The sequence below is a fragment of the Pristiophorus japonicus genome, chromosome 10 (genome assembly GCF_044704955.1).
Source record: "Pristiophorus japonicus isolate sPriJap1 chromosome 10, sPriJap1.hap1, whole genome shotgun sequence".
In the NCBI taxonomy this organism is placed as follows: Eukaryota; Metazoa; Chordata; class Chondrichthyes; family Pristiophoridae; genus Pristiophorus; species Pristiophorus japonicus.
Genome location: NC_091986.1, coordinates 192,759,906 through 192,786,018, shown reverse-complemented (window position 1 = coordinate 192,786,018; position 26,113 = coordinate 192,759,906). Strand labels below are relative to the sequence as shown.

Here is a 26,113-nt window from a genome sequence, read left to right as displayed (position 1 = left end):
CCTTTTGAAAAAAAATGTAACTAAAAAAACCTAACTCACTTACACTGGCACAAATTAAATGGCCAGAATTGCAAAAGGATAGTCCAGAAAAATGAAGTTGCTCCCCCAAAAAAAGGAGCAACTCCTGGGGAAACTTGGGCCCATTAAAACCCCAGTTAATTGAGTTCAGATTCTCCACAATGAGGCGTGCAGTTGTGAGCCTGGTGAATGAACTGGTGGGGTTCCGTTTGATTGTTAAACCTTTTCTAATAATCCAGGTAGTTCTTTACAGCAAATGTGTCGTCATAGGCAAATGTGTAGCTATGAATCTTAAACAAAAATCCATGAAGCAAATACACTACACCAACCATTCAAAGTTTTGACAAACTTTGAATGACAGAAACCAATTTTGATATCTAATATGATACGCGACTGGTAAATTGATGAAAATACACCAGTCCGAGGTCAGCAAATAAACGTACTTGTTCTTTGTTCCTGTTTCTTCACTGTTATGATACCAGTCTAGCATTACACATTCTGCATAGAGCTTTTCTACCCTCTCCAAATCTTCTTTTCCCTGCTCAATCTCTTTCTTCAGTCGGCAGATATCTTCACTCTGAAGAATTCAAATTAATTCAGTTAGTCAAAACAAGGACAATTCTTGGCTGAAGAAAATTTAGATTCATTATGAAATGAAGAGATTGGGTTTAAAAAAAACACTTTGATTTGCCATTAGTTACAATTAAACACAAAGTACCTACTTGAATAACAATCCCAGTGATTAAAAAACATGATTTATCCCATTCTCCTTCACATATACTTGTGTATGATAATTAGTCTCCAGATATTTCTTAAAGATAATAATTGTAATAAAATGCCTTGGATGTTTTAGAGAGCTAGTGCTGCATACATTGGCCCCAAGTTTCCACATGATTTGCTCCTGATTTTTAGGAGCAACTGGTGGAGAACGGAGTATCTTAGAAATCGCAATTCTCCATATTTAAGTTTTCTGCAGTTCTAGTCAGTTAGAACAGTTTCACTTTTGAACAGAATTTTTTTTTCAAAAGGGGGCGTGTCCGGCCACTGACGCCTGATTTGAAAGTTTCCACAGTGAAAATGTACTCCAAACTAACTTAGAATGGAGCAAGTGAAGATTTTTGTAGGCCTGAAAAAACCTTGTCTACACATTAAAAAATCAGGCGCAGGTTACAAATTAGGCGTCGGGAACGAGGTGGGGGGCGGGGGGGGGAGGGGGGGGGAAGGGAAGTCATTACATTCTACAATAAATCCTTAGTTATACTTATACAAATATTATACAAATAATTCCAACCTGAATAAAAATTTATAAGCAAAGAAAAGATTAAATAAACCATGTTCCTACCTGTGTGAAAGTGCTTCAGGCAGGGAGAAGGCTGCAGGAAGCCTCACAAGTTGAGGCAGCCGTTCCCGACGGCAGGGGAGGGAAGGCAGTAAGGGCCCGACCGACGGCAGCAGCCGTTCCCGACGGCAGTGGGGGGGAGGCAGTAAGGGCCTGACCGACGGCAGCGGGGGGGAGGCAGGGAGGAGGCAGCCGTTCCCAACGGCAGGGGGGGGGATGAAGCGGGGGGGAGGCAGTGAGAAGGCTGCAGGAAGCCTCAGAAGTTGAGGCAGCCGTTCCCGACGGCAGAGGGGGGGGGGGAGGCCCCCCTGCCTTCGGTCGGGCCCATCGGGAAACGGCTGCCTCAACTTCTGAGGCTTCCTGCAGCCTTCTCACTGCTGCAAGAAGCCTCAGTGCTGATCATGGAAGGGCAATGTGGTTTTATTAAAAAATGTTAAAAATTGAACAGCTACAAAGAACTACAAAAATGGCCGAGTGCCAATGTTTCCTTCACACTGCGCGTGCGCGAACGCTCCAACGCGCACGCGCAGGGTTGCCGGCACGAAAAAAACTCATTTAAATGGTACCCGCCCCCTCCTACTTACAAAATCGGCGCGAGTGGTAGGCACCGCCCCCTGGGCGCCGCGCCAAGCTGACATCGAGCTGCAAAGCGCTCGAGAATAGCGCGTTTTTTTTCAGGCACCGTTTTCGGTGCAAAAAACGGGCGCCCAGCTCGGAGGGACGCCTGTTTTGCCGCGTGTGGAAACTTGGGGCCTTAAACTCAAACCTTTTTTTAATTTTGAAAACATAGATGCAAATGTGTTCCCAAAGTAGATTATTTGTTACCCTATTAACATATTAAATTTACAGTAGAGGGAAGGCAGCATAAAGAAAAACAAAGCAGAGCGAGCAGCTAATAAACTGCAGAGTTTTGAAAATGTTATAATGAAGATGATCGCTGCCAAGCAGCCCTTTGTGGATCTGAGTCCCTAGACTGTTTGCTGCTGCCTCTAAACAGCTTGTACGATGAATCCTCACGTTACAGTGGGACGTGATGAATCAAGGGGAAGGATCATTATTCTTTGCTCTCCCCACCACTCTTCAACACTAGGTATGCTGCTTAGGTTCGACATCACCTGCAACTCCTGCAAGCAGACCTGCCCAGGGCACACGTACCAAATATCTAGATAAATGATAGCCCAGGGATTGAATAGAGAACCCTTGCCACAATACGCAGGCTTACTGAAATGAACCACATGTCAACATTTGGAAAAAAAGAAAGATTTGCATTTATATAGCACCATTCACAACCACCAGACATCTCAAAGTGCTTTACAGTCAATGAAGTACTTTTTTGGAGTGTAATCACTGTTGCAATGTAGGAACCATGGCAGCCACCTTGTACACAGCAAGCTCTCACAAACAGCAATGTGATATTGACCAGATAATCCACATTTGTTGTGTTGACTCCCCTGCTCTTCTTCACAATAGTGCTATGGGACCACCCCTGGAGTGGGACTTGAACCCACAACCTTCTGACACACAGGCCATGTGTGCTACCCACTGAGCCACAGCTATAGGTTGAATATACTGTTCTAGAGAACCAATGCTCAGGCTATAAACACAGAATAGGTACTGGAACAGTATTCAGTGTACAGCAGTATCAAGGCGATATTCTAACCCTAACCCACGCACCACGCCCCCTTCCCTGCCCAGAAGCTAAACAGATGCAGCATTTTGATGAAAGGTCATCAACCTGAAACGTTAACTCTGTTTCTCTCTCCACAGATGCTGTCTGATCTGCTGAGTATTTCCAGCATTTTTTGTTTTATTGCAGCATGTCTGAAGTGCACTTCACCTGTTCAGGCCTCAACATGCTTCAATTGAGAGGGCCGGGTCATTTTTTTTTAATTTGTTCCTGGGATGTAGGTGTCGCTGCCAAGGCCAGCATTTATTGCCGTCCCTAATTGCCCTTGAGAAGATGGTGGTGGTGAGCCGCCTTCTTAAACTGCTGCAGTCCTTCTGGTGAAGGTACTCCCACAGTGCTGTCAGGGAGGGAGTTCCAGGATTTTGACCCAGCGACAACGAAGGAACAGCGATATATTTCCAAGTCAGGATGGTGTGTAAATTCGAGGGGAACTTTCTAGGTGGTCGAGGTCACGGGTTTGAGATGTGCTGCCGAAGAAGCCTTGGCGCGTTGCTGCAGTGCTTCTTATAGATGGTACACACTGCAGCCACGGTGCACCAGTGATGAATGTTTAAGTTGGTGGATGAGGTGCCAATCATGCGGGCGGCTGTGTCCTGGATGGTGTCGAGCTTTTTGAGTGTTGATGGGGCTGCACTCATCCAAGCAAGTGGAGTGTATTCCATCACACTCCTGGCTTGTGCCTTGTAGATTGTGGAAAGGCTTTGGGGAGTTAGGAGGAGAGACACTTGCCACAGAATACCCAGCCTCTGACCCGCTCTTGTTGCCACAGTATTTATATTACATGGCCCTGTTGCATCTCCAGCACGAGCCCACCCCTCTGGCAGGACACAGCACTTAGACGTGGGGCAGGTGAGTCACTTACTTCTGCAGGCTTTCTGCAACCATCCCAGTAGCCCAAATGTATGCAATGTTTCTGCTAACAAGTTTTATAGTTCTGTCCAGAGTACATTCATAAGGCTCTAACTTCATAATTGCAAATTGGTTTAAATATTGTATTCTGGTATAAAGTGGGTAAAGTGCATTTAGAAGATTTGCTATTTGTGTTTTTAACTGACAAACTTATATTTCTATTCATTCCAATGGGCTGAAGTGCAATTCATATTACAACACTGAAAGCAGTTTGGGATCGAACAAGTTTATAAATTATAATTATTTCACATTTGTTGTTAAATGCCATATTTTTCAGGATACTCAAACTGCACCAACATTTGGTTCACAGAAAAAGTTCCTGTATTGACTTATGGAAAGCATTAACCATCCAGCATTAACAAGTGGTGCACAGGCCAGTAATATCTTATACTAAAAACCATGCCAGTTGTAGCCATTATCTGTCATCCTTGTCATTTGTAGCATGGCTGTCAAGTTCAGCAAATATCTTGTTCCTCGTTGGTAGTATGTTTGCGTCTGTGTGTATTTCTCCTTTCTAACTGGCTACCTCTATCCTTGCACACTTCATACTCCGTGCCAAGAGAACTGGGTGATGCAGTGAATTGGACACTGGCTCATCACCTCTGGGATTCAGGTTTGAAACCAGCCGAGAACAATGAGATAAAAATCTTTTCCTTCTACTGACTGTGAAAGATAACGAGTGTGTGCAGTTTCAAGATTGTTCCCAGTGGGCATGGATCTATAGCACAAAGCTGACACCATATGGCAATCAGGCAATAGGATGACTAGTGTGGGAAATGGAAAATGTGCCACGTTTCTGAGGTTGATGCTGAGGCACATTGTTGGGCCAGAGGGAACTTTACTCTGGCAGTGCTATACATAAGAACATAAGAACATAAGAAATAGGAGCAGGAATAGGTCATGCGGCCCCTCGAGCCTGCTCCGCCATTTAATATGATGATGGCTGATCCGATCATGAACTCAGCTCTACTTCCCTGCCCGCTCCACATAACCCCTTATCCCCTTATCGTTTAAGAAACTGTCTATTTCTGTCTTAAATTTATTCAATGTCCCAGCTTCTACAGCTCCTGCAGGCAGTGAGTTCCACAGATTTACAACCTTCTGAGAGAAGAAATTTCTCCTCACCTCAGTTTTAAATTGCCGGCCCTTATTCTAAGATTATGCCCCCTAGTTCTAGTCTCCCCCATCAGTGGAAACATCCTCTCTGCATCCACATTGTCAAGCCTATTGTGTTCCTAACACAGGTGAGACTGCACACAGGGAGGTTAAAGTAACAGTGACCTCAGTCTTTATTAAGACACTCCAGAGTGAAGAACAGGCCTCAGGGGCCGGCTTATATACAGTGCTCCCAAGGGATGCTGGGATCCCTTGGGACTTCAGGGGATGTGTAAAGTCCTGACCCTGCAGTACAGACTCACACGAGGCATATGCTGAAGTCAAGGTCACTCAGGACCTACACCTTTATTACACAGCTCTCGAATGCCACACTTGCCTGAGACCTGTCTTTATATACCTGTGTCGAACAAGTATCCAGTGTCTCCTGCAAGTGCACCCCTGGTGGTAAGATAAGCTTGTGGTTACAGGTCATATCTAGTTACAGTCATATATAGCATGGTAAGATACAGTTATGTACAGTAGTGTGAGATACATGACATCATCCTCCCCCAAGGTCTTATGGTCTTTATAGATTCAGTCTCTCAGGTGGTCTACGCTCTCGCGTGGAGCATCTTATTTGTGGTTCAGTTGTTTGCATTGGTGCCTGTTTTTCTTTCGGTGTGATTGTTGGTGTCTCGCCTGGGCTGTCTGTTGGGATTGCCCTTTCCTCAGGTTGTTCCGTCTGTCTGTCCACCAGGTGTGGTGTGAGTTCCACATTGTAGTCTGCCTCTGGTTCAGCAGTGTTGTTGGTGAATCTACTTTTTACTTGGTCTACATGCCTCCGGCAGGTTTGGCCATTGTCCATTTGTACCACCAGTAGCTTGTTTCCTTCCTTTCCTGTTACTGTCCCTGCAAGCCATTTGGGACCCCTGCCATAGTTTAGCACAAACACTTTGTCCCCTATCTCATTCCACCTCCCCCTCGAATTTCGGTCATGGTACTCAGTTAGCTTACGGCACTTTGCCTCAACGATTTCATGCATGTCTGGGAGGATTAATGAGAGCTTTGTCTTTAAGGTCCGTTTCATCAATAGTTGCGCGGGGGGGATCCCAGTCAGTGAGTGCGGACGAGATCTGTATGCCAGTAGCAGTTGCGACAGGCAACCCTGCAGCGTGGGACCTTGGATTTTGAGCATGCCTTGTTTAATGATTTGCACTGCTTGCTCCGCCTGGCCGTTGGAGGCCGGCTTGACTGGTGCCGTCTTAACGTGATTTATGCCGTGGTCACTTATAAAGTCTTGGAATTCTGCACTGGTGAAGCATGTATGCTCGAATTTAAAATGGTGCATTCGATCCATTTTGAAAATGCATCTACAACTATGAGTAACATTTTGCCCATGAATGGGCCCACATAGTCTACGTGCACCCGCGACCACGGTTTGGTGGGCCAGGGGTTCAGGAGGCCTCCCTGGGGGCACGACTGAGTTGGGCACAAATGGTGCACCGTCGGACGCAGAGCTCCAAGTCCGCTTCAATGCCAGGCCACCAGACGTGGGATCTGGCTATGGCCTTCATGAGAACGATCCCCGGGTCCTCGCGGTGGAGCTCCCGGACAAATGCCTCTCTGTCTCGCAGAGGCATAACTACTCGGCTGTCCCACATCAGGCAGTCTGCTTGTAGTGACAGCTCATGCATGCGCCTATGGAAAGGTTTGATCTCCTCGCGAACTGGTGACTGGGCAGGCAGCGCGAGCCTCTGCCCAGTCATCAGTTAAAACAGATCTTTTGACTAAGGATAACGTGGGGTCGCTGGTCGTCCAGGCTCTGATTTGGCGAGCCGTCATGGGCGAACCTGTGGATTCAAAGGCATTGATTGCCATGACCATCTCACAGTCCTGTTCGTCGGACCCTTCCGTGGTCGCCAGGGGTAGCATGCTAAGCGCGTCGGCACAATTGTCTGTGCCTGGTCTAGACAGGTTAGATGCAGGAAGAATGTTCCCAATGTTGGGGATGTCCAGAACCAGGGGTTACAGTCTAAGGATAAGGGATAAGCCATTTAGGACCGAGATGAGGAGAAACTTCTTCACCCAGAGAGTGGTGAACCTGTGGAATTCTCTACCACAGAAAGTTGTTGAGGCCAATTCACTAAATATATTCAAAAAGGAGTTAGATGTAGTCCTTACTACTAGGGGGATCAAGGGGTATGGCAAGAAAGCAGGAATGGGGTACTGAGGTTGCATGTTCAGCCATGAACTCATTGAATGGCGGTGCAGGCTAGAAGGGCCGAATGGCCTACTCCTGCACCTATTTTCTATGTTTCTTTGTTTCTATGGTCTGTGTCTTATGGTATAGTCATAGGACACCAGCATGAGTGCCCACCGTTGAATCCGCTCCGAGGCGTTGCCGTTTATTGCCTTGCTCTCGGATAGTAGGGACATGAGGAGCTTGTGGTCGGTTTCTAACGCGAACTTGGCCCCGAAAAGATATTGGTGCATCTTTTTGACACTGTACACGCACGCGAGCGCCTCCTTCTCCACCATTCCGTACCCGCGCTCCGCCCGCGAAAGTGACCTGGAGGCATAAGCTATGGGTTGTAATTTATCTACATCATTGACATGTTGTTAAATGCACCCGACCCTGTACGCTGACGCATCACATGTAAGTACTAGCTTTTTACCTGGATCAAAGAAAGCCAAAACACTGTTGGAACATAGAAGGTCACGTGCCTTATTGAAGGCGTGTTCCTGGGCGTCCCCCCAAAACCAATCGCACCCCTTTCTGAGTAGCACATGGAGAGGCTCCAGCAGCATGCTTAAGTTCTGCATAAAGTTCCCAAAGTAATTGAGTAGCCCGAGAAAGGCACGCAGTTCTGAGACATTCCGAGGCCTGGGTGCCAGGCGAATTGCTTCGGTTTTGGACTCTGTTGGGCGGATTCCATCAGCGGCAATCCTTCTGCCCAAAAATTCAACCTCGGGCGCGAGAAACAGGCACTTGGATTTCTTAACTCTTGGGCCTACCCGATCCAACCGCTTTAGTACTTCCTCCAGATTGCGGAGATGGGAGCCGGTGTCCCTGCCCATGATAAGTATGTCGTCTTGAAATACAACCGTCCCCAGGATGGACTTGAGCAGACTCTCCATGTTGCACTGGAATATAGCAGCTGCTGACCTGATGCCGAATGGACATCGATTGTACATGAAAAGGCCTCGATGTGTGTTGATGGTGGTGAGTAGCTTAGACTCTTCGGTCAGTTCTTGCGTCATATACGCAGATGTGAGATCTAGTTTTGAGAAAAGTTTTCCTCCAGCCAATGTGGCAAATAGGTCCTCCGCTCTGGGCAGCGGGTATTGGTCCTGTAGGGAGACTCTGTTTATGGTAGATTTGTAATCCCCACAGATTTGTATGGATCCATCAGGCTTCATGACTGGGACGATGGGACTTGCCCAGTTGCTAAATTCCATGGGTGAGATAATGCCTTCCCGCAGAAGCCTGTCCAGTTCAAGTTCAATCTTTTCCCTCATCACATAGGGTACAGCTCTGGCCTTGTGATGGACTGGTCTAGCATCCTGTGTGATGTAGATTTTGACTTTAATCCCTTTGAAGGTGCCCACACCTGGCTGAAACAGATTTTCAAATCGACTTAGAACTGTTGAGCATGAGGTCCGTTCCTCTGACGACATGGCGTGAACATCATCCCATTTCCAATTTAGTTTTGCCAGCCAGCTTCTCCCAGCAGTGTTGGGAGATCTCCGGGGACAATCCACAGGGGAAGTCGGTTCACTGTCCCTTTGTGTGTGACTGAGAGCATGGCGCTGCCAAGGACTGGGACGATTTCTTTGGTATAGGTCCTTAGTTTGGTGTCGACCCTTGTGAGTTTTGATCTGTTGCTTTTGTGCGGCCACAGTTGTTCAAATTGTTGAGCGCTCATGAGAGATTGACTCGCTCCCGTATCCAGTTCCATGTTGACGGGTATCCCGTTGAGTAGGACCCTCATCATTATTGAAGGCGTCTTGTTGTAAGAGCAGTGGCCATTAAGCGTGTTGACCCGCTGTATCTCGTTGTCCCGGGTACTGTCCCCACCGTCTTCTGCTCCACTTTCCGACCCTTCCGATTCGTATACCAGCCGAGCTGCCATTTTTCTGCACATGGGAGCCAGATGCCCTGTATACTTGCAGTTTTTGCAAACGGCATGCTGAAATCGACACCCCTTTGATGAGTGCCTTCCCCCACATCTCCAGCACAGACCGCTTCCATTGTTTCCAAAGGATGAGCTGCGTCTGGCTGATCTCTCTTGAGCTTCTCTCAGTTTGTAGTTGATTGCTCGCATTGTGGGTTGATGAGGTGTGAACGGCCGTTCATGTGGCCCTTGATGGCTTCTGGCGCCACTGCCTGCTGTTGAGGGCCTGCTCTCCTGCCTTTGTCTGTGTGTGTGGGTAGCGGCTTGTTTCACGTTGTGAACCCCTTGTTCCGATGTTTCGTTAGTTGTCGTACCCGCAGTGTAGATCAACCTCGTTTCTTCTTCTCCTGCCAAGAATGTATGTGCAACCAGTGCTGCTGCCTCTAGGGTCAAGTTCTTGGTCTCTATGAGCTTTCGGAATATGCCTGCGTGGCCTATTCCTTCAATAAAAAAGTCTCTCAGTACTTCTCTCCTTAGTTCATCGGAGAATTCACATAAACTAGCCAACCTCCGAAGTTCCGCCACGAAGTCGGGTATCCTCTGGCCCACACAGCGTCTGTAGTTATAGAACCTGTGTCTGGCCATGTGTAGGCTTCTCGCTGGCTTCAGGTGGTCTCTTACCAGTGTGCTCAACTCTTCGAACGACTTGCTTGCTGGTTTCTCGGGTGCCAGCAGGTCCTTCATTAAAGCGTATGTTTTCGAGCCACAGCTAGTCAATAGATGGGCTCTTCTCTTGTCTGCCTTATCGTCACCTAACCAGTCTTTGGTTACAAAGCTTTGCTGGAGCCTTTCTATAAAGTCCTCCCAATTATCTCCAGCATTGTATTTTTCATCTGAGCCGTTGGTCGCCATTCTGTGGATTCTGTACTCCCGTAACTCGTCGTCACTGTAAAGTCCTGTCCCCGCAGTACAGACTCACACGAGGCACATGCTGATGTCCATGTCTCTCAGGACATGCACCTTTATTACACAGCTCTCAAATGCCACACTTGCCTGAGACCTGTCTTTATATACCTGTGTAGAACAGGTATCCAGCGTCTCCTGCAAGTGCACCCCTGGTGGTAAGGTAAGTTTGTGGTTACAGGTCATATCGAGTTACAGTCGTGTATAGCATGGTAAGATACAGTTATGTACAGTAGTGTGAGATGCATGACAGGATGCACTCCCTGGTGGCGGAACATGGGAGTGCATGTTTACAGATACACATCACTCCTCCCAAAGTCAAAGTGAACACTATTTACAAGGTGAGGCGGTCGGGAGCCTTTCTTTCCCTGGTGGACCGCCTCGGTACAAATGTCTGTTCTGGTGTGTTGGCTGTGCCCTCACTGGGCTGGCGTGTTGTTGACCCTGCAGGGCTGCTGGGTGAGCCTGGCCTTGCTGGGCTGTTGGGTGTGATGGGTTCGATTTCCTGGTCCAGGGTGGTGTCATTGATCCTTTGGGTGTGCGTTGTGGGCTCGAAAAAGGTGGTGTCTGCTGTGGGTTGTTCAGGGCAGTCTGTGAACCGCAGCCTCGTTTGGTCCAGGTGTTTTCTGCAAATTTGTCCATTGTCTAGTTTGACTACAAACACCCTACTCCCTTCTTTGGCTATCACCGTGCCCGCAATCCACTTGGGATCATGTCCATAGTTTAGCACATACACAGGGTCATTCAGATCAATTTCCCGTGACACAGTGGCGCGACCATCGTTTACATTTTGTTGCTGTCGCCTGCTCTCTACCTGATCATGTAGATTGGGGTGAACCAGCGAGAGTCTGGTTTTAAGTGTCCTTTTCATGAGTAGCTCAGCCGGGGGCACCCCTGTGAGCGAGTGGGGTCTCGTGTGGTAGCTGAGCAGTACCCGGGACAGGCGGGTTTGGAGTGAGTCTTCTGTGACTCGTTTAAGGCTCTGTTTGATGGTTTGTACTGCCCGCTCTGCCTGCCCATTGGAGGCTGGTTTAAACGAGGCCGAGGTGACATCTTTGATCCCATTGCGGGTCATGAATTCTTTAAATTCGGCACTGGTGAAACATGGCCCGTTGTCACTGACCAGTATGTCAGCCAGGCCATGGGTGGCAAACATGGCCCTCAGGCTGTCAATGGTGGCGGTGGCGGTGCTTCCCGACATTATTTCACATACAATCCATTTTGAAAAAGCATCCACCACCACCAGGAACATTTTACCGAGAAACGGGCCCACATAGTCGACATGGATCCTCGACCATGGCCTGGAGGGCCAGGACCACAAACTTAGTGGTGCCTCTCTGGACGCGTTGCTCAACTGAGCACATACGCTGCATTGCCGTACACAAGACTCTAAGTCAGAGTCGATACCAAGCCACCACACATGGCATCTGGCTATCGCTTTCATCATTACTATACCCGGGTGTGTGCTGTGGAGATCCGAGATGAATGTCTCCCTGCCCTTTTTGGGTAGCACTACGCGGTTACCCCACAACAGGCAGTCTGCCTGAATGGACAGCTCGTCCTTTTGCCGCTGGAACGGCTTGATTAGCTCTTGCATTTCAACGGGGATGCTGGCCCAGCTCCCATGCAGTACACAGTTTTTTTTACCAGGGACAGCAGAGGATCTTGGCTGGTCCAAGTCCTAATCTGGCGGGCTGTGACAGGTGATTTATCATTTTCAAATGCTTCCATGACCATCAACAAGTTTGCAGGCTGCGCCATTTCCACCCCCGTGGTAGGCAATGGTAGCCGACTGAGAGCATCCGCACAGTTCTCGTTGCCTGGCCTGAGACGGATGGTATAGTTATACGCCGATAGTGCGAGTGCCCACCTTTGTATGCGGGCTGAGGCATTAGTATTTATTCCCTTCTTTTCAGCGAACAGGGATATGAGGGGCTTGTGATCGGTTTCCAGCTCAAATTTGAGGCCAAACAGGTACTGATGCATTTTCTTTACCCCGAACACACACACTAATGCCTCTTTCTCAATCATGCTGTAGGCCCTCTCAGCCTTAGACAAGCTCCTGGAGGAATAGGCGACAGATTGCAACTTCCCCACACTGTTAGCTTGTTGTAATACACACCCGACTCCGTACGACGACGCATCACATGCAAGCACGGGTTATACAATACAAGCAGCTTGTTGGAGCATAAAATGTTTCTGGCTTTCTCAAAAGCAATTACTTGTTTTTTTTCCTCATACCCAGTTCTCACCTTTATGCAATAACACATGTAGGGGCTCTAAGAGGGTGTTTAACCCTGGTAGGAAGTTACCAAAATAGTTGAGGAATCCCAGGAACAACCGCAGCTCCGTGACATTCTGTGGCCTGGGCACATTCCTGATAGCCTCTGTCTTGGTGTCTGTGGGCCGAATGCCGTCCGCCGCGATCTTTCTCCCCAAAAACTCCACTTCTATTGCCATGAAGGCGCATTTCGACCTCTTCAGCCACAGCCCTACGCAGTCCAGTCGCTGGAGGACCTCCTGCAGGTTTTGTAAGTGCTCAACAGTGTCCCGACCCGTGACCAATATGTCGTCCTGAAAAACCACCGTGCGTGGTACCGACTTGAGTAGGCTTTCCATGATTCTCTGGAAGATCGCTGCAGCCGACCGAATTCCAAACGGGCATCTGTTGTACTTGAACAGTCCCTTGTGTGTGTTGATGCAGGTGAGGCCCTTCGAAGAGTCCTCCAGCTCCTGCATCATGTAGGCCGAAGTCAGGTCGAGCTTGGTGAATGTCTTGCCTCCTGCCAGCGTCGCAAATAGGTCATCTGCCTTAGGTAGCGTGTAATGGTCCTGTAGCGAGAAATGATTAATAGTTACTTTGCAATCGCCGCAAATCTTGACCGTGCCATCACTTTTGAGTACTGGAACAATCGGGCTGGCCCACTCGCTGAATTCCACTGGGGAGATGATACCCTTGCGTTGCAGCCTGTCCAGCTCGATTTCCACTCTCTCCCTCATCATGTGAGGTACCGCCCGTGCCTTGTGGTGAATGGGTCATGCCTCTGGGATCAAGTGGATCCACACCTTCGCCCCGGAAAAGTTTCCAATGCCTGGCTCAAAAAGGGAAGGAAATTTATTCAGAACCTGGGTACATGAGGCCTCATCGACATGTGATAGCACTCGGATGTCATCCCAGTTCCAGCGGATTTTGCCCAGCCAGCTCCTTCCAAGCAGTTTGGGGCCATAGCCCGGGACAATCCAGAGTGGCAGTTCGTGCACCGTGCCCTCGTAGGTGACCTTGACCATGGCGCTGCCCAGGACAGTGATAAGCTCATTGGTGTACGTTCTCAGTTTCATGTGGATGGGGCTCAGGGCTGGTCTGTCTTGTTGCACCACAGTCTCTCAAACATCTTTTTACTCATGATGGATTGGCTAGCGCCAGTGTCCAGTTCCATAGCTACGGGTAAGCCATTCAATTTTACATTTAGCATTATAGGTGGACATTTTGTCGAAAATATGTGCACCCCATGTACTTCAGCATCTGCCTCCTCTCTCAGAGGCTCGAAATTGCTTTGATGCACCATGGACCGATCTTCCTCTGCCACGTGATGGTTAGCAGGTTTTGCACAACTTGCAGCTTGTCTGCAAGCTCGTTGGAGGTGCCCCATTGTTCCACAGCTCTTGCAAACATACCCTTTGAAGCGGCATGAATAGGCTGAATGGAAGCCTCCACAATGCCAACAAGGTGTGAATTGCCTTGCATTCATCCTTTGTTGGGGACTCTGAGTCATCTGGGTCACCTGAGGCCTGCTGGCAGTTGCAGTCTCGTGGTTTCTGCCCTGTACATTTCTGCTCGCAAACACAGTTCCAGTTAATTTATGAACACTTGTGTGCTGAGAGATTTGTTTGGTGTTATCACTGGTGGACATAAACACCTGTGCTATCGCAATGGCCTTACTGAGGATCGGTGTCTCTACAGTCAAAAGTTTTCGTAGGATGGTCTCGTGGCCAATGCCCAGCACAAAAAAGTCTCTGAGCATTTGCTCCAGGTAGCCATCAAACTCACATTGTCCTGCAAGTCGCCTTAGCTCGGCGACGTAGCTCGCCACTTCCTGACCTTCAGATCGATGGCACATGTAAAACCGATATCTCGTCATCAGCACGCTCTCCCTCAGGTTAAGATCCTCCCGAACCAGTGTACACAGCTCCTCATATGACTTATCTGTGGGTTTCACAGGATCCAGAAGATTCGTCATGAGGCTGTAGGTCGGTGCCCCGCAGACTGTGAGGAGGACCGCTCTCCTTTTTGCAGCGCTTCCTTCTCCGTCCAGCTCATTGGCTACAAAGTACTGGTCTAGCAGTTCGACATAGGCTTCCCAGTCCTCACCCTCCGAGAACTTCTCCAGGATTCCCACAGTTTGCTGCATCTTTGCATTGGATTCGTCGCCAGTTATTGTGTTCCTAACACAGGTGAGACTGCACACAGGGAGGTTAAAGTAACAGTGACCTCAGTCTTTATTAAGACACTCCAGAGTGAGGAACAGGCCTTATATACAGTGCTCCCAAGGAATGCTGGGATCCCTTGGGACTTCAGGGGATGCACTCCCTGGTTGCGGAACATGGGAGTGCATGCTTTACTGATACACAACAAAGCCCCCTTATAATCTTATACATTTCGATAAGATCACCTCTCATTCTTCTGAATTCCAACGAGTAGAGGCCCAAACTACTCAACCTTTCCTCATGAGTCAACCCCCTCATCTCCTCATCTCCAGAATCAACCTCATGAACCTTCTCTGAACTGCCTCCAATGCAAGTATATCCTTGCTCGTAAATATGGAAACCAAAACTGCGTGCAGTATTCCAGGTGTGGCCTCACCAATACCCTGTATAGCTGTCGCAAGACTTCCCTGTTTTTATACTCCATCCCCTTTGCAATAAATACCTGACCTGGGAGTGCTTGATACTGAAACCAGAAGAGTTCCATTCAACAGCCCACCCAGAAGCTAGCCCCCAAGAGAGTGGGCTTACAGTGCTGGGGCCTGCCATGAACATTATAATTTCCTTCGCCAGCAAATTCTCCAGGGTCTCCCCACAGGGGAAAGTCCATCACTTAATATGTTAGAGATAAACAGGTTAATCTTCACAAAGCACAAAAGAAGTACAACACAATATCGAATGTCAGAGTCATGACTTTGCCTTTGATCTACCCCCATGAGCAACGAACTTCAGAACTTCAGCTGCCAAGGCCTTAAAGCTCTGAAATTCCCTCCCTAAACTCTCCACCTCTCTGCATCTTTCTTCTCCTTTATGATGCTCCTTAAAACCTACCTCTTTCACCTGTTCTAATATCTCCTTATGTGCCTCGCTATCGAATTGTATCTGATTACACTCCTGTGACGTGCCTTGGAGTGTTTGACTACGTTAAAGATTCTTTATAAATACAAGTTGGTGTCAATGATATGATACTCATTAAAAAAAACCTGAGTTAGTGATGTATTTGATGCTTCTGCGATAGAGTTTCTGAGAGATTTGAAAAATGCTCCTTCAATTCCAATGTGAGAATTTCCTTACCACAAATGGCGGTGGGTTACGAGTCTCCCTCAGGTCACTGTTATAGGAATGGAACCGTCCACCTGTCTTCTCAGAAAGCCCATACAGAAACTCGTTGGCTTCAACATCATCACAGTTAAATGCGATGGAATGAATAGGGACAAGGCGAACCAGCTGCACCTGAGCAAAAATGGTTTTTGGAGGCTGTTTTGGATAATAATATACAAAACAATATTAAGCTTTAAGTTAAATGATCTGTCAAAAAATATTACAGTGTTTCCTAATATGAGAGTACTCTGCTCGAGCTAGAAGACAGCCTATGGCCTAGAAATTCGGTGGAGTCCATTTTTGGGCGCCTTAACCCGTAGTGCGCTAACAGCCCGCGCTCAAATGGGAAGGTCCGACAAGCCCGGGATTTTGAGCCTAGGACCTCATTATCATGCAGATGGCACAGTGGTAGGAGATGCACAGGTTCCTGCGCCAATTTCCAGGTAGGGGATTGGGAAAGAAGATCACAGGGGACTGCGGGAGAAAAGGCTGGGCCTCGGAGTGCGATTGGAGGGTTGTCCGGGGTCGGGGAAGAAGATCGGCGGGCGGGTTGGGGCGGTGGGGGGGGGCAGCGGAGGGGTTGGAGTATTGTTGGTGGGGTCGGGAGTGCTGTCGAGGGAGGATAAGTGGGCTAGGAATTTGGAGCTGGGAGTGAGGTCGGCGATCTCGGGACCGGAAATGTAGATATCTTTCTTTAACTTCGTGCTGTTTAGCATTGGTTTTCCTGGAAGCAAACAGCACTGGTGCTGGCTGTCTTAGACACAAACCAAAGTTACAAGAGGCAAGCAGAAGCGGGCGTTGAGCCCATTATTTGTATATGTTAATGGTCTAAAGCCTGCTTTCGATGTGGGTAAAGGAGGCCTCATTCGGCCTTTACCAAAATGGCTTCAGGTGCGGCCCACATAAAAATTGTGCGTGTGCGTCTTGGACGCCATTTTGGACACAAAACGGCACCTGTATTTCTAGGCCTCTGGATTTCAACAGTAGTCTATGTAACTGTTAACTAAACAAGCACATAGGATTGGCACTGGACTTTAAATGTCACATTGTTTTGTAAAGATAAAACAGGGCGGGAGTGGTGCACAGATGATCAATGCCAGTCAATGGCTGAGTTGTCAATCTCAGCTCCTTCCCTAGGGACTGCACCTTGACAAGGTGGGAAGGTTAACATGCTCCTATGTCTCTGAGAGCAATGACCCAGACCCTTTTCACAGCTTTTCCCTTTTCTCTCTGGAACACACATCCAATTGTCTATTGAACCATTTTATACCGTCTGCTTGAAATGCCTTTTTCACAACTGTATTATGCTTCAGATGAAAAGGCCTGTCTATCAGGCTGCCTGTGGGTGAGAAACCGACAGAAATGGATTTAAAGGAGCCCTACAGTTATAAACTGCAGGACATTCGGGAAACCCGTTCTTCTGAGTTTCCCGACCTCAAAACACCTCATCGTGTTTAAGATAGGATTGGCACGGATTTTGAGGAGTTCAAGGAACATTGAACAGGAGTTGCCTATACAGCCCATCGAGCCTGATCCACCATTCAATTAGATCATGGGTGATCTGCATATTAACTCCATCTACCCACCTTTGCTTCTGCAACCCTTAACACCCTTGTCTAACAAAAATCTATTAATCTCAGTTTTGAAATTTTCAATTGACCCCCAGTCTCAACAGCTTTTTGGGGGCGAACGTTCCAGAATCCCATGACCCCTTGTGTGAAGAAGTTCTTTCTGACATCACCCCTGAACAGCAGTCATTTTAAGGTTATGCCCCCCTTGTTCTGGACTCCCCCCCACCAGAGGAAATAGTTTCTCTCTATCTACCCAATCAAATCCTTAAATCATCTTAACCACCTCAATTAATCTTCTATACTCATAGGACTTTGAAGAAGGAGGGAGGTCGGAGATACGGCAGCGGTTTGCAGGATAATGGGCCCAAGTTTCGGCTGGAGTTGCTCCTATTTTTTTGGAGTAACTAGATTAGTTTGGAGTATCTTAGAAATCGCAATTCTCGGCATTTAGTTTGCTCCAGTTCTAGTGAGTTAGTTTAGTTTCGTTTCAGTTCAGTTTTTCTTTCAAAAGGGGGTTTACCAGCCACTTACACCTGTTTTGCAAGTTTAGGCAGCGAAAAGTTACTCCAAACTAACTTAGAACGGAGTAAATGTCAACTTTTGTACGCTCAGAAAAATCTTGTATACACTTTAGAATTAGATGCAGGTAGCCAGAGATGGGTGAGGAAGGGTAGTTAGAGGGAAGTTAGGGGATGTTGGATATTTCCAAATTGGTTTCCATCCCTGCCACCCGCACCAACCCAAATTCACAAATGACATCCTTTGTGACAGTGACCTTGGTCATTTCGCCCCCCTTAGTCCACCTTGACCTCTCTGCAATCTTTAACATGGCCAGCCACACATCCTCCTCCAGCATTGCTCCTCCATTGTCCAGCTCAGTAGGACTGTCATCACTTGGTTCCACTCTTACCTATCCAATCATATCCAGTGCATTTCCAGCAATGGCTTCTGTATCTGCCCCCTGTACAATTGACTTGGAATTTAGCCCGGCGGTGGGTTCCATATGGGGGGCTGGGGGGTAGTTCAGGCAGAGCTCACCACCAGGGAGTAGTTCAGGCGGGGCCCACCACCAGGGAGTAGTTCAGGCGGGGCCCACCACCAGGGAGTAGTTCAGGCGGGGCCCACCACCAGGGAGTAGTTCAGGCGGGGCCCGCCACCAGGGAGGAGTTCGGTTGGGCCCCACCGCCAAAGAGCTGCTGGTCAGGTGGACCCCGCCACCAAGGAGGTGTTCGGGCGGCGCCCGCCAGCGAGGAGATGTTCGGGTGGGGCCTGCCACCGGGGATGTGTTCGGGCGGGGCCTGCCACCGAGGAGGTAAGGGCAATGGCGACGAGGCGAGTCGAGGGACGATGAGGCAGGCCGGCCACTCGGCCCGGGATAGGGGCGGCGAACATCGTGACGTCCTTTCGACTAGGAGACAGGACGCACTGGGAGGGCCAGGAGCTACTGCGCACGCGCGCGTGCAGACTCCATTGCGCACGCGCGCAGCTGCTGGCACTTGGCCACAGGGTTGTAGCTCCGCCCCCACCTGCTTGTGCTGCGCTGCGCCGATTGCTAAACAGGTCTGCTGAACACCGAGAATTGCGAGGTAAGTTTTAGGCACGCTTTTAATTCTACAAAATAGGCAGACCTCTCGGAGGTGCGCAGTCCTGCGGGACATCCGAAACTTGGGCCCCATGAGTGGGATTTTTGAGGAATGAATTGTTGGTGGTTTTGAAAGGGAGGGGGATCAATACCTTGAGGACAGGGAACCACTTATAATGTAAACTAGCATGGAGTCCGGCAGGGAAGTTAGGTGGTCGGAAATTTTGTGGGAATGGGGTCAAGAGAACAGGAGGTGGGTCTCATGGGCAAGATGAACATGGAGAGCGCATGAGTGGAAATAGGAGAGAAACAAGAGAGAGCCACGTGTTCAGAACTAGGACAGCTAAACAAGCCACATTTCATTAACCTTTCATCATAACCCCTAATTGAGTGTTAATACGACCTGTAATGAACTGTTTGTGTGCATGCATCTACATAAAGCCATGTAACAGATTATGCCTTTCTGGAATAATATTCAAACCTCAAATAGTATAATCAACACTTAGAACTGCACAGCTCATGAGGACCAGCAGGTTATTTGAGATTTGAAGTTCTCCACTGAGTATAAAGGAGCTTCAGCTGTGGTGCTGGGTAAAGTTTGGTGCCATGAGAGGCTTGTAATAACAAAGTTTGTCATTGTGAGGTGACAGTGACACCTTCAGATTGTATTACATAGGATATACGGCACAGAAACAAGCCATTCGGCCCAACCAGTCCATGCCGGCGTTTATGCTCCACTCAAGCCTCCTCCCGTCTTTCCCCATCTACCCTATCAACATAAGCCTCTCTATTCTCTTCTCCCACATATGCTTGTCTAGCCTCCCTTTAAATACATCTATACTATTCGCTTCAACCACTCCCTGTGTTAGCGAGTTCTACATTCTCACCACTCTTTGGGTAAAGAAGTTTCTGCTGAATTCCCTATTGGATTTCTTGGTGACTATTTTATATTGATGGCTCTAGTTATGGTCTTCCCCATAAGTGGACACACTCTCATTGTATCCACTCATTCAAAACCTTTCATGATTTTAAAGACCTCTATTAGATCATCCCTCAGCCTTTTTTTTTCAAGAGAAAAGAGACCAATCCTGCTCATCCTTTCCTGATATGTATACCCTCGCATTTCTGGTATCATCCTTGTAAATCTTCTCTGCAACTTCTCCAGTGCCTCTATATCCTTTTTATAATACAATGACTGGAGTTGCACAGTACTCCAAGTGTGGTCTAACTAAGCTTCGATAGAAGTTTAGCATAACTTTCCTACTTTTCAATTCTATCCCTCTAGAAATAAACCCTAGTGCTTGGTTTGTTTTTTTATGGCCTTGTTAACCTGTGTCGATACTTTTAGTGATTTGTGTATTTGTACTCCGAGATCTCTTTGCTCCTCTACCCCATTTAGATTCACTTTTTCAACTAATATGTGACCTCCCTATTTATCTTACCAAACTTATTCAACTAGCATTATGTCATTTTCTACATACAGCACAATACCTGATCAGGCCTTCCGTCAGTAAGGAGGTAGACAGCTTGAGTCCCAGCATCAGCAAGAGCAAGTCGTATAGCTCCCAGTGTATTTGTGGAACCCCCAACCTGTATAGAAATATAGCATTGCTCAATGTGAACATCTCAAAAATGAATCCAAATCTGACAATATCGCAACCACATCGAACTCATGTTCCAGCACGCGATGCTGGATAGTGATCAGGTGCAGAAACCTAACAAGGGAATCAAGGAATGTGGGGACAGAGCAGGAAAGTGGAGTTAAGGTCAATGATCTGCCACGATCCTAGTGAATGGTGGAGCAGGCTCGAGGGGCCGAATGGCCTACTCCTGCTCCTATTTGACTCAGAGCTCTTTCCACTCTGCCGCCTTAACTTCACCAGCTGTGCAGCAGAGACACCAATTTATCTGGGTTTCCACCACACTTCCAGCAAAGTTATGTTGGCAGAACGGGAGTAGCTACAGGGAAATTCCCAACCATTCCATTACTAAAAGCGTGTGTATGTAGTCGTAAGTTATCTTCTCAGAGGGGAGCACCTAACCTATGTTGAGTGCATCCCCAGATGGCAGTGCTGAGATCGAGAATTCACCCTGTTGGTGTCATGTAACTGTAACCTTCATGGAACAACACTGTATACTGTATACACCTAAGAAATGCACACCTTGACCACAGGGGGTGAACTTGTGGGAGACACTCCTCACCTGGTCATCCAGGTATATAAAGGGGGGGTCCCACGCAGGGTCATCACTTCTTGGTCCTGTGAATAAAGGTACAGGCCACAGAGTGACCTTGTCTCCAGTATGTGCCTCGTGTTGATTTGCTGTAGTGTGTAAGGACACAACATTTGGCGACGAGAAACAGGAATCAACGACTCACGAGAATGGCCACCGGTGTTGTTGAGGACTGGGACAATTCCATTGAGAGGCTCCAGCAGAGCTTTGTCATGAAGGACTGGCTGGGAACGGCAGCGGCTGACAAGCGAAGGGCGCATCTACTGACCAGCTGTGGACGTAAGACGTATGCGCTGATGAAAGACCTGCTTGCACCCGAGAAGTCGGCGGGCAAGACCTTTGAGGAGCTCAGCAAACTGATAGGTGAGCACCTCAAACTGATGAGCAGTATACACATGGCCCAACACCGATTCTATATGCACCGACGTCAGGAAGGGCAGAGCATACCGGACTTCGTTGCGGACCTTCGGCGCTTGGCCAGCCTCTGTAAGTTCACAGACACTTGCAGGGGGGAGACGTTACGGGATTTCTTCATTGAGGGCATTGGTCATGCCAGGATTTTTAGGAAGCTAATTGAGTCCAAGGACTTGACCTTGGAAGCAGCGGCGTTGATGGCTCAAACCTTCATGGCGGGGGAGGAGGAAACCAAGATCATATACGCGCGCAACTCTGCTCCCAACGTGGTGATGGAGCAGGGAGTTAACATGGTAAACGCGACACAGAACCCCACAGGCAGGCAAGGGCAATTCAACACCAACCAGGCAGTAACAGACTCTAGGGTGGGTCCTCAACACAGACAATGGCAGGTTGTTCGGACATTTACACCATCACAAGGGACAATACATCCCGGGATGGGGCCATTGACACCCACTAACAGAGTGCTCAAGAGTAATCAAAGAGACAATCAGAGAGGAATGCCTGGTAACAACTCTTTTATTCACAATAATCTCAGCTCCTGCTGGAGATGCGGGGCAGACATGCTGCGAAGAACTGCAGGTTTCAACAATTTATCTGCAGAAATTGTAACTTCAGTGGACATTTAGCCAGAATGTGCAGGAAGCACTCAGCGTGGCTGGTTTACGAAGCAGATGAACCACAAGAGGGGTCTGCAAGGCAAGATTATGCTTGGGACACAGCAATGGATGCTAAAGTTCAGCGGGTTCAGGTGGCAAACACCTACAGCTCATACACAAAAACGCCACCTATGATGATGAGAGTACTGTTAAACGGCATCCTGGTACGCATGGAGCTGGACACAGGAGCCAGCCAGTCATTTATGAGTGTCCAACAATTCGAGAAACTATGACCACTCAGAGCTAGCAGACCCAAACTAGAGCACATTGACACGCAATTACGGACGTACACCAAAGAGATCATCTCAGTGCTAGGCAGTGCAATGTTGGTGGTCACACATAATCGATCAGAGAACCGGCTGCCACTCTGGATTGTCCCAGGAAATGGTCCCGTGCTTTTGGGGAGAAGCTGGCTAGCCAAGATGAACTGGAAATGGGGGGATGTGCACGCCATTTCATCTGTGGAGCCAAGTTCATGCTCATAGGTCTTACAAAAGTTTGAGTCACTATTTCAACCTGGTGTCGGGACTTTCAAAGGTACCAAAGTAGTGATACGCATCACCCCGGACGCCACACCAGTGCACCATAAAGCCAGAGTTGTGCCGTATGTGATGCGGGAGAAAATTGAGAGTGAGTTGGACAGGTTGCTGAAAGAGGGCATAATTTCGCCTGTTGAATTCAGCAACTGGGCAAGCCCCATCGTCCCTGTCCTAAAAACGGATAGCTCGGTCAGGATCTGTGGTGACTACAAGGCCACCATCAACCGAGTGTCACTACAAGACCAATACCCGCTTCCGAGAGCGGAGGATCTTTTTGCCACGCTGGCAGGCAGCAAGCTGTTCATCAAGTTGGACCTCACTTCGGCCTACATGACCCAGGAACTGGCCAAAGAAGCCAAGCTACTGACCACCATCACCACGTACAAGGGGCTGTTTGTCTACAACAGGTGTCCATTTGGCATTCGTTCAGCAGCTGCTATCTTTCAGAGGAACATGGAAAGCCTGTTCAAATCCATCCCCGGAACAATCGTATTTCAGGACGACATCGTTATCACGGGTCGAGACACCGAGGAACACCTCCACAACCTGGGATAAGTGCAATGCCGACTGGGCCGGGTAGGCCTGCGACTAAAGAAGTCCAAGTATGTGTTTTTGGCCCCAGAGGTCCAGTTTTTGGACAGAAGGGTTGCCGCAGATAGGATTCGGCCTACCGAATCCAAAACGGAGGCAATCCGTCGCACGCCCAGGCCCGGCAATACATTGGAGTTGCGTTCATTTCTGGGACTATTGAACTATTTCGGAACTTTCTGCCGAACGTAAGCACATTGTTGGAGCCGCTACACATGCTCCTGTGTAAGAGTTGTGATTGGTTTTGGGGGGACTGTCAGGAACGGGCTTTCAATCAGGCGCGGAGCCTGTTTTGTTCTAATAAACTGTTGACCCTGTACAACCCCTGTAAGAAATTGGTTTTGACATGCGATGTATCATCCTATTGGATTAGGTGCGTGTTGCAGCAGAGTAATGATGAGGGCCAACTCCAACCTGTGGCTTATGCTTCCAGGTCGCTCTCCCAAGCAGAAAGGGGATATGGGATGGTTGAAAAGGAAGCACTCGCATGTGTCTACGGGGTGAAAAAGATGCACCGGTACCTTTTTGGCAGAAGGTTCGAATTAGAAACGGACCACAAGCAGTTAACATCCCTGCTGTCCGACAGCAAAGCTGTCAATGCCAATGCGTCAGCTCACATACAGCGATGGGCTCTCACGCTGGCTGCATATGACTACACAATACGGCACCGGCCAGGCACCGAAAATTGCGCTGAAGCGCTCAGCAGGCTTCCACTGGCCACCACTAAGGGGGCAGCGGAGCAAAGCGCTAATATGGTCATGGCTGTCGATGCTCCCCCATCACAGCCCATCAGATCAAAACATGGACAAACAGAGATCCCCTCCTATCCCTGATTAAGAAAGGTGTCCTGACTGGGGATTGGGCGCCCGCACATGGAGCATGCCCTGAGGAGGTCAGACCGTTTCACAGACGGATGGATGAACTCTCCATCCAAGCCGACTGCCTACTATGGGGCAGCCGGGTAGTCATGCCCCAGAAGGGAAGGGAAGCATTCATCAGGGAACTCCACAGCGAGCACCCAGGCATTGTGCTAATGAAGGCCATTGCCCGGTCACATGTATGATGGCCGGGAATTGACTCAGACCTGGAACACTGTGTTCGCAGGTGCACGACATGTGCCCAGCTGGGCAATGCCCCCAGGGAGGCCCCACTCAGCCCGTGGCCCTGGCCCATCAAGCCATGGTCACGTATTCATGTAGACTATGCGGGCCCGTTGATGGGGAAAATGTTCCTCATTTTTGTTGATGCATACTCGAAATGGATCGAGCGCATCATATTGAATTCGTGTACGACATCCACCACAGTGCAGAGTCTGCGTGCGGTCTTTGCGACCCATGGCTTGCCGGATATCCTGGTTAGCGACAACGGCCCGTGCTTCACTAGTTATGAATTCTGGGAGTTCATGTCGGGTAATGGCATCAAACATGTCAGGACAGCACCGTTCAAGCCGGCTTCCAATGGCCAGGCGGAACGTGCAGTCCAAATCATAAAACAAGACATGCTCCAGATTCAAGGACCCTCCCTTCAATGCCGCCTATCTCGCCTCCTGCTGGCCTACAGGTCCCGACCGCATTCGCTCACGGGAGTCCCACCAGCGGAACTACTCATGAAACGCACACTTAAAACTCGGCTGTCCTTCGTTCACCCAGTCTTGTCAGACATTGTTGAGGGCAAGCGCCAGTCCTAAAATGAGTGCCATGACCATAACTCAAAGGGGAGATGTATAGAAATCGATGACCCTGCGTTTGTTCTTAATCACTCTTTGGGGCCCAAGTGGCTTGAGGATACTGTAATTGGTAAAGAGGGGAATAGGGTCATAGTGGTCAGACTTAACAATGGACAGATATGCCGCATCTGGACCAAGTAAAAAAAAGGTTCAGCATGGACACTGAGGAACCTGAGGAAAATCACGAGATACTGCCCACACCACTGCCAGTGAACGAGCAACAAGAACTTTCAGCAGCATGCACAGTCCCTGCGGCCAGCCCGGACAAGCCGGAATCACCACAGGTGACAAAAACGCATGCCAAGGCTCAACAACCAGAGCCCCAACTGCGGCGCTCCACGGGAGAGCGTCGACCTCCTGAAAGACTCAATCTTTGACCCAAAGACGTTGGGGGGGGGGGGGGGGGGGGGAGGTGATGTCATGTATGTAACCTTCATGTAACTGTAACCTTCATGTACACTGTATACACCTAAGAAATGCACACCTTGACCACAGGGGATGAACTTGTGGTAGACACTCCTCACCTGGTCATCCAGGCATATAAAGGGAGGTCCCACGCAGGGTCATCACTCCTTGGTCCTGTGAATAAAGGTACAGGTCACAGAGTGACCTTTTCTCCAGTATGTGCCTTGTGTTGATTTACAGTAGAGTGTAAGGACACAACAGTTGGAAACTGCTAGTCCAGGCTATAGCTCATAGGTCATGCTTAGTCCATCAACCTTGCAATCCTCTTCATGGGGTTCACACTGCTCAGTTCTGTTTCCACTTTTATTATGGTTTATTTATTTTTTTAAACATTGTGTATTCTTGGTCTGTATTGAGTTAGTTGATATCAACCAGGCCTATGGTTACCCCATACCCCATGCAAGGCATAGGGGAAAATAATACGAATATAAGAACATAAGAAATAGGGGCAGGAATAGGCCATTCGACCCCTCGAGCCTGCTCCGCCATTCAATAGGAGCAATGGCAGATCAGCGACCTCAACTCCACTTTCCTGCACTGTCCCCATATCCCTTGATTCCCTTGGTATGTTTTTGCACCTGATCACTATCCAGCATCATGTGCTGGAACATGAGCATGTGTGAAGTTC

At 48.6% G+C, this 26,113-nt stretch overlaps 1 protein-coding gene across 1 annotated transcript in view; it reads right to left on the bottom strand.

Annotated features, from left to right (window-relative positions):
• LOC139274658 (von Willebrand factor A domain-containing protein 3B-like) overlaps positions 1-26,113 on the bottom strand; it is a 275,722-nt gene that overhangs the window by 171,457 nt on the left and 78,152 nt on the right. Inside the window, exons 13-15 of the mRNA XM_070891337.1 lie at positions 20,354-20,452; positions 15,683-15,865; positions 462-595 (exon numbers count right to left, since the gene is read on the bottom strand). Of these exons, the coding sequence (XP_070747438.1) occupies positions 462-595; positions 15,683-15,865; positions 20,354-20,452 (416 nt within the window). The remainder of the gene's footprint in view (positions 1-461; positions 596-15,682; positions 15,866-20,353; positions 20,453-26,113) is intronic.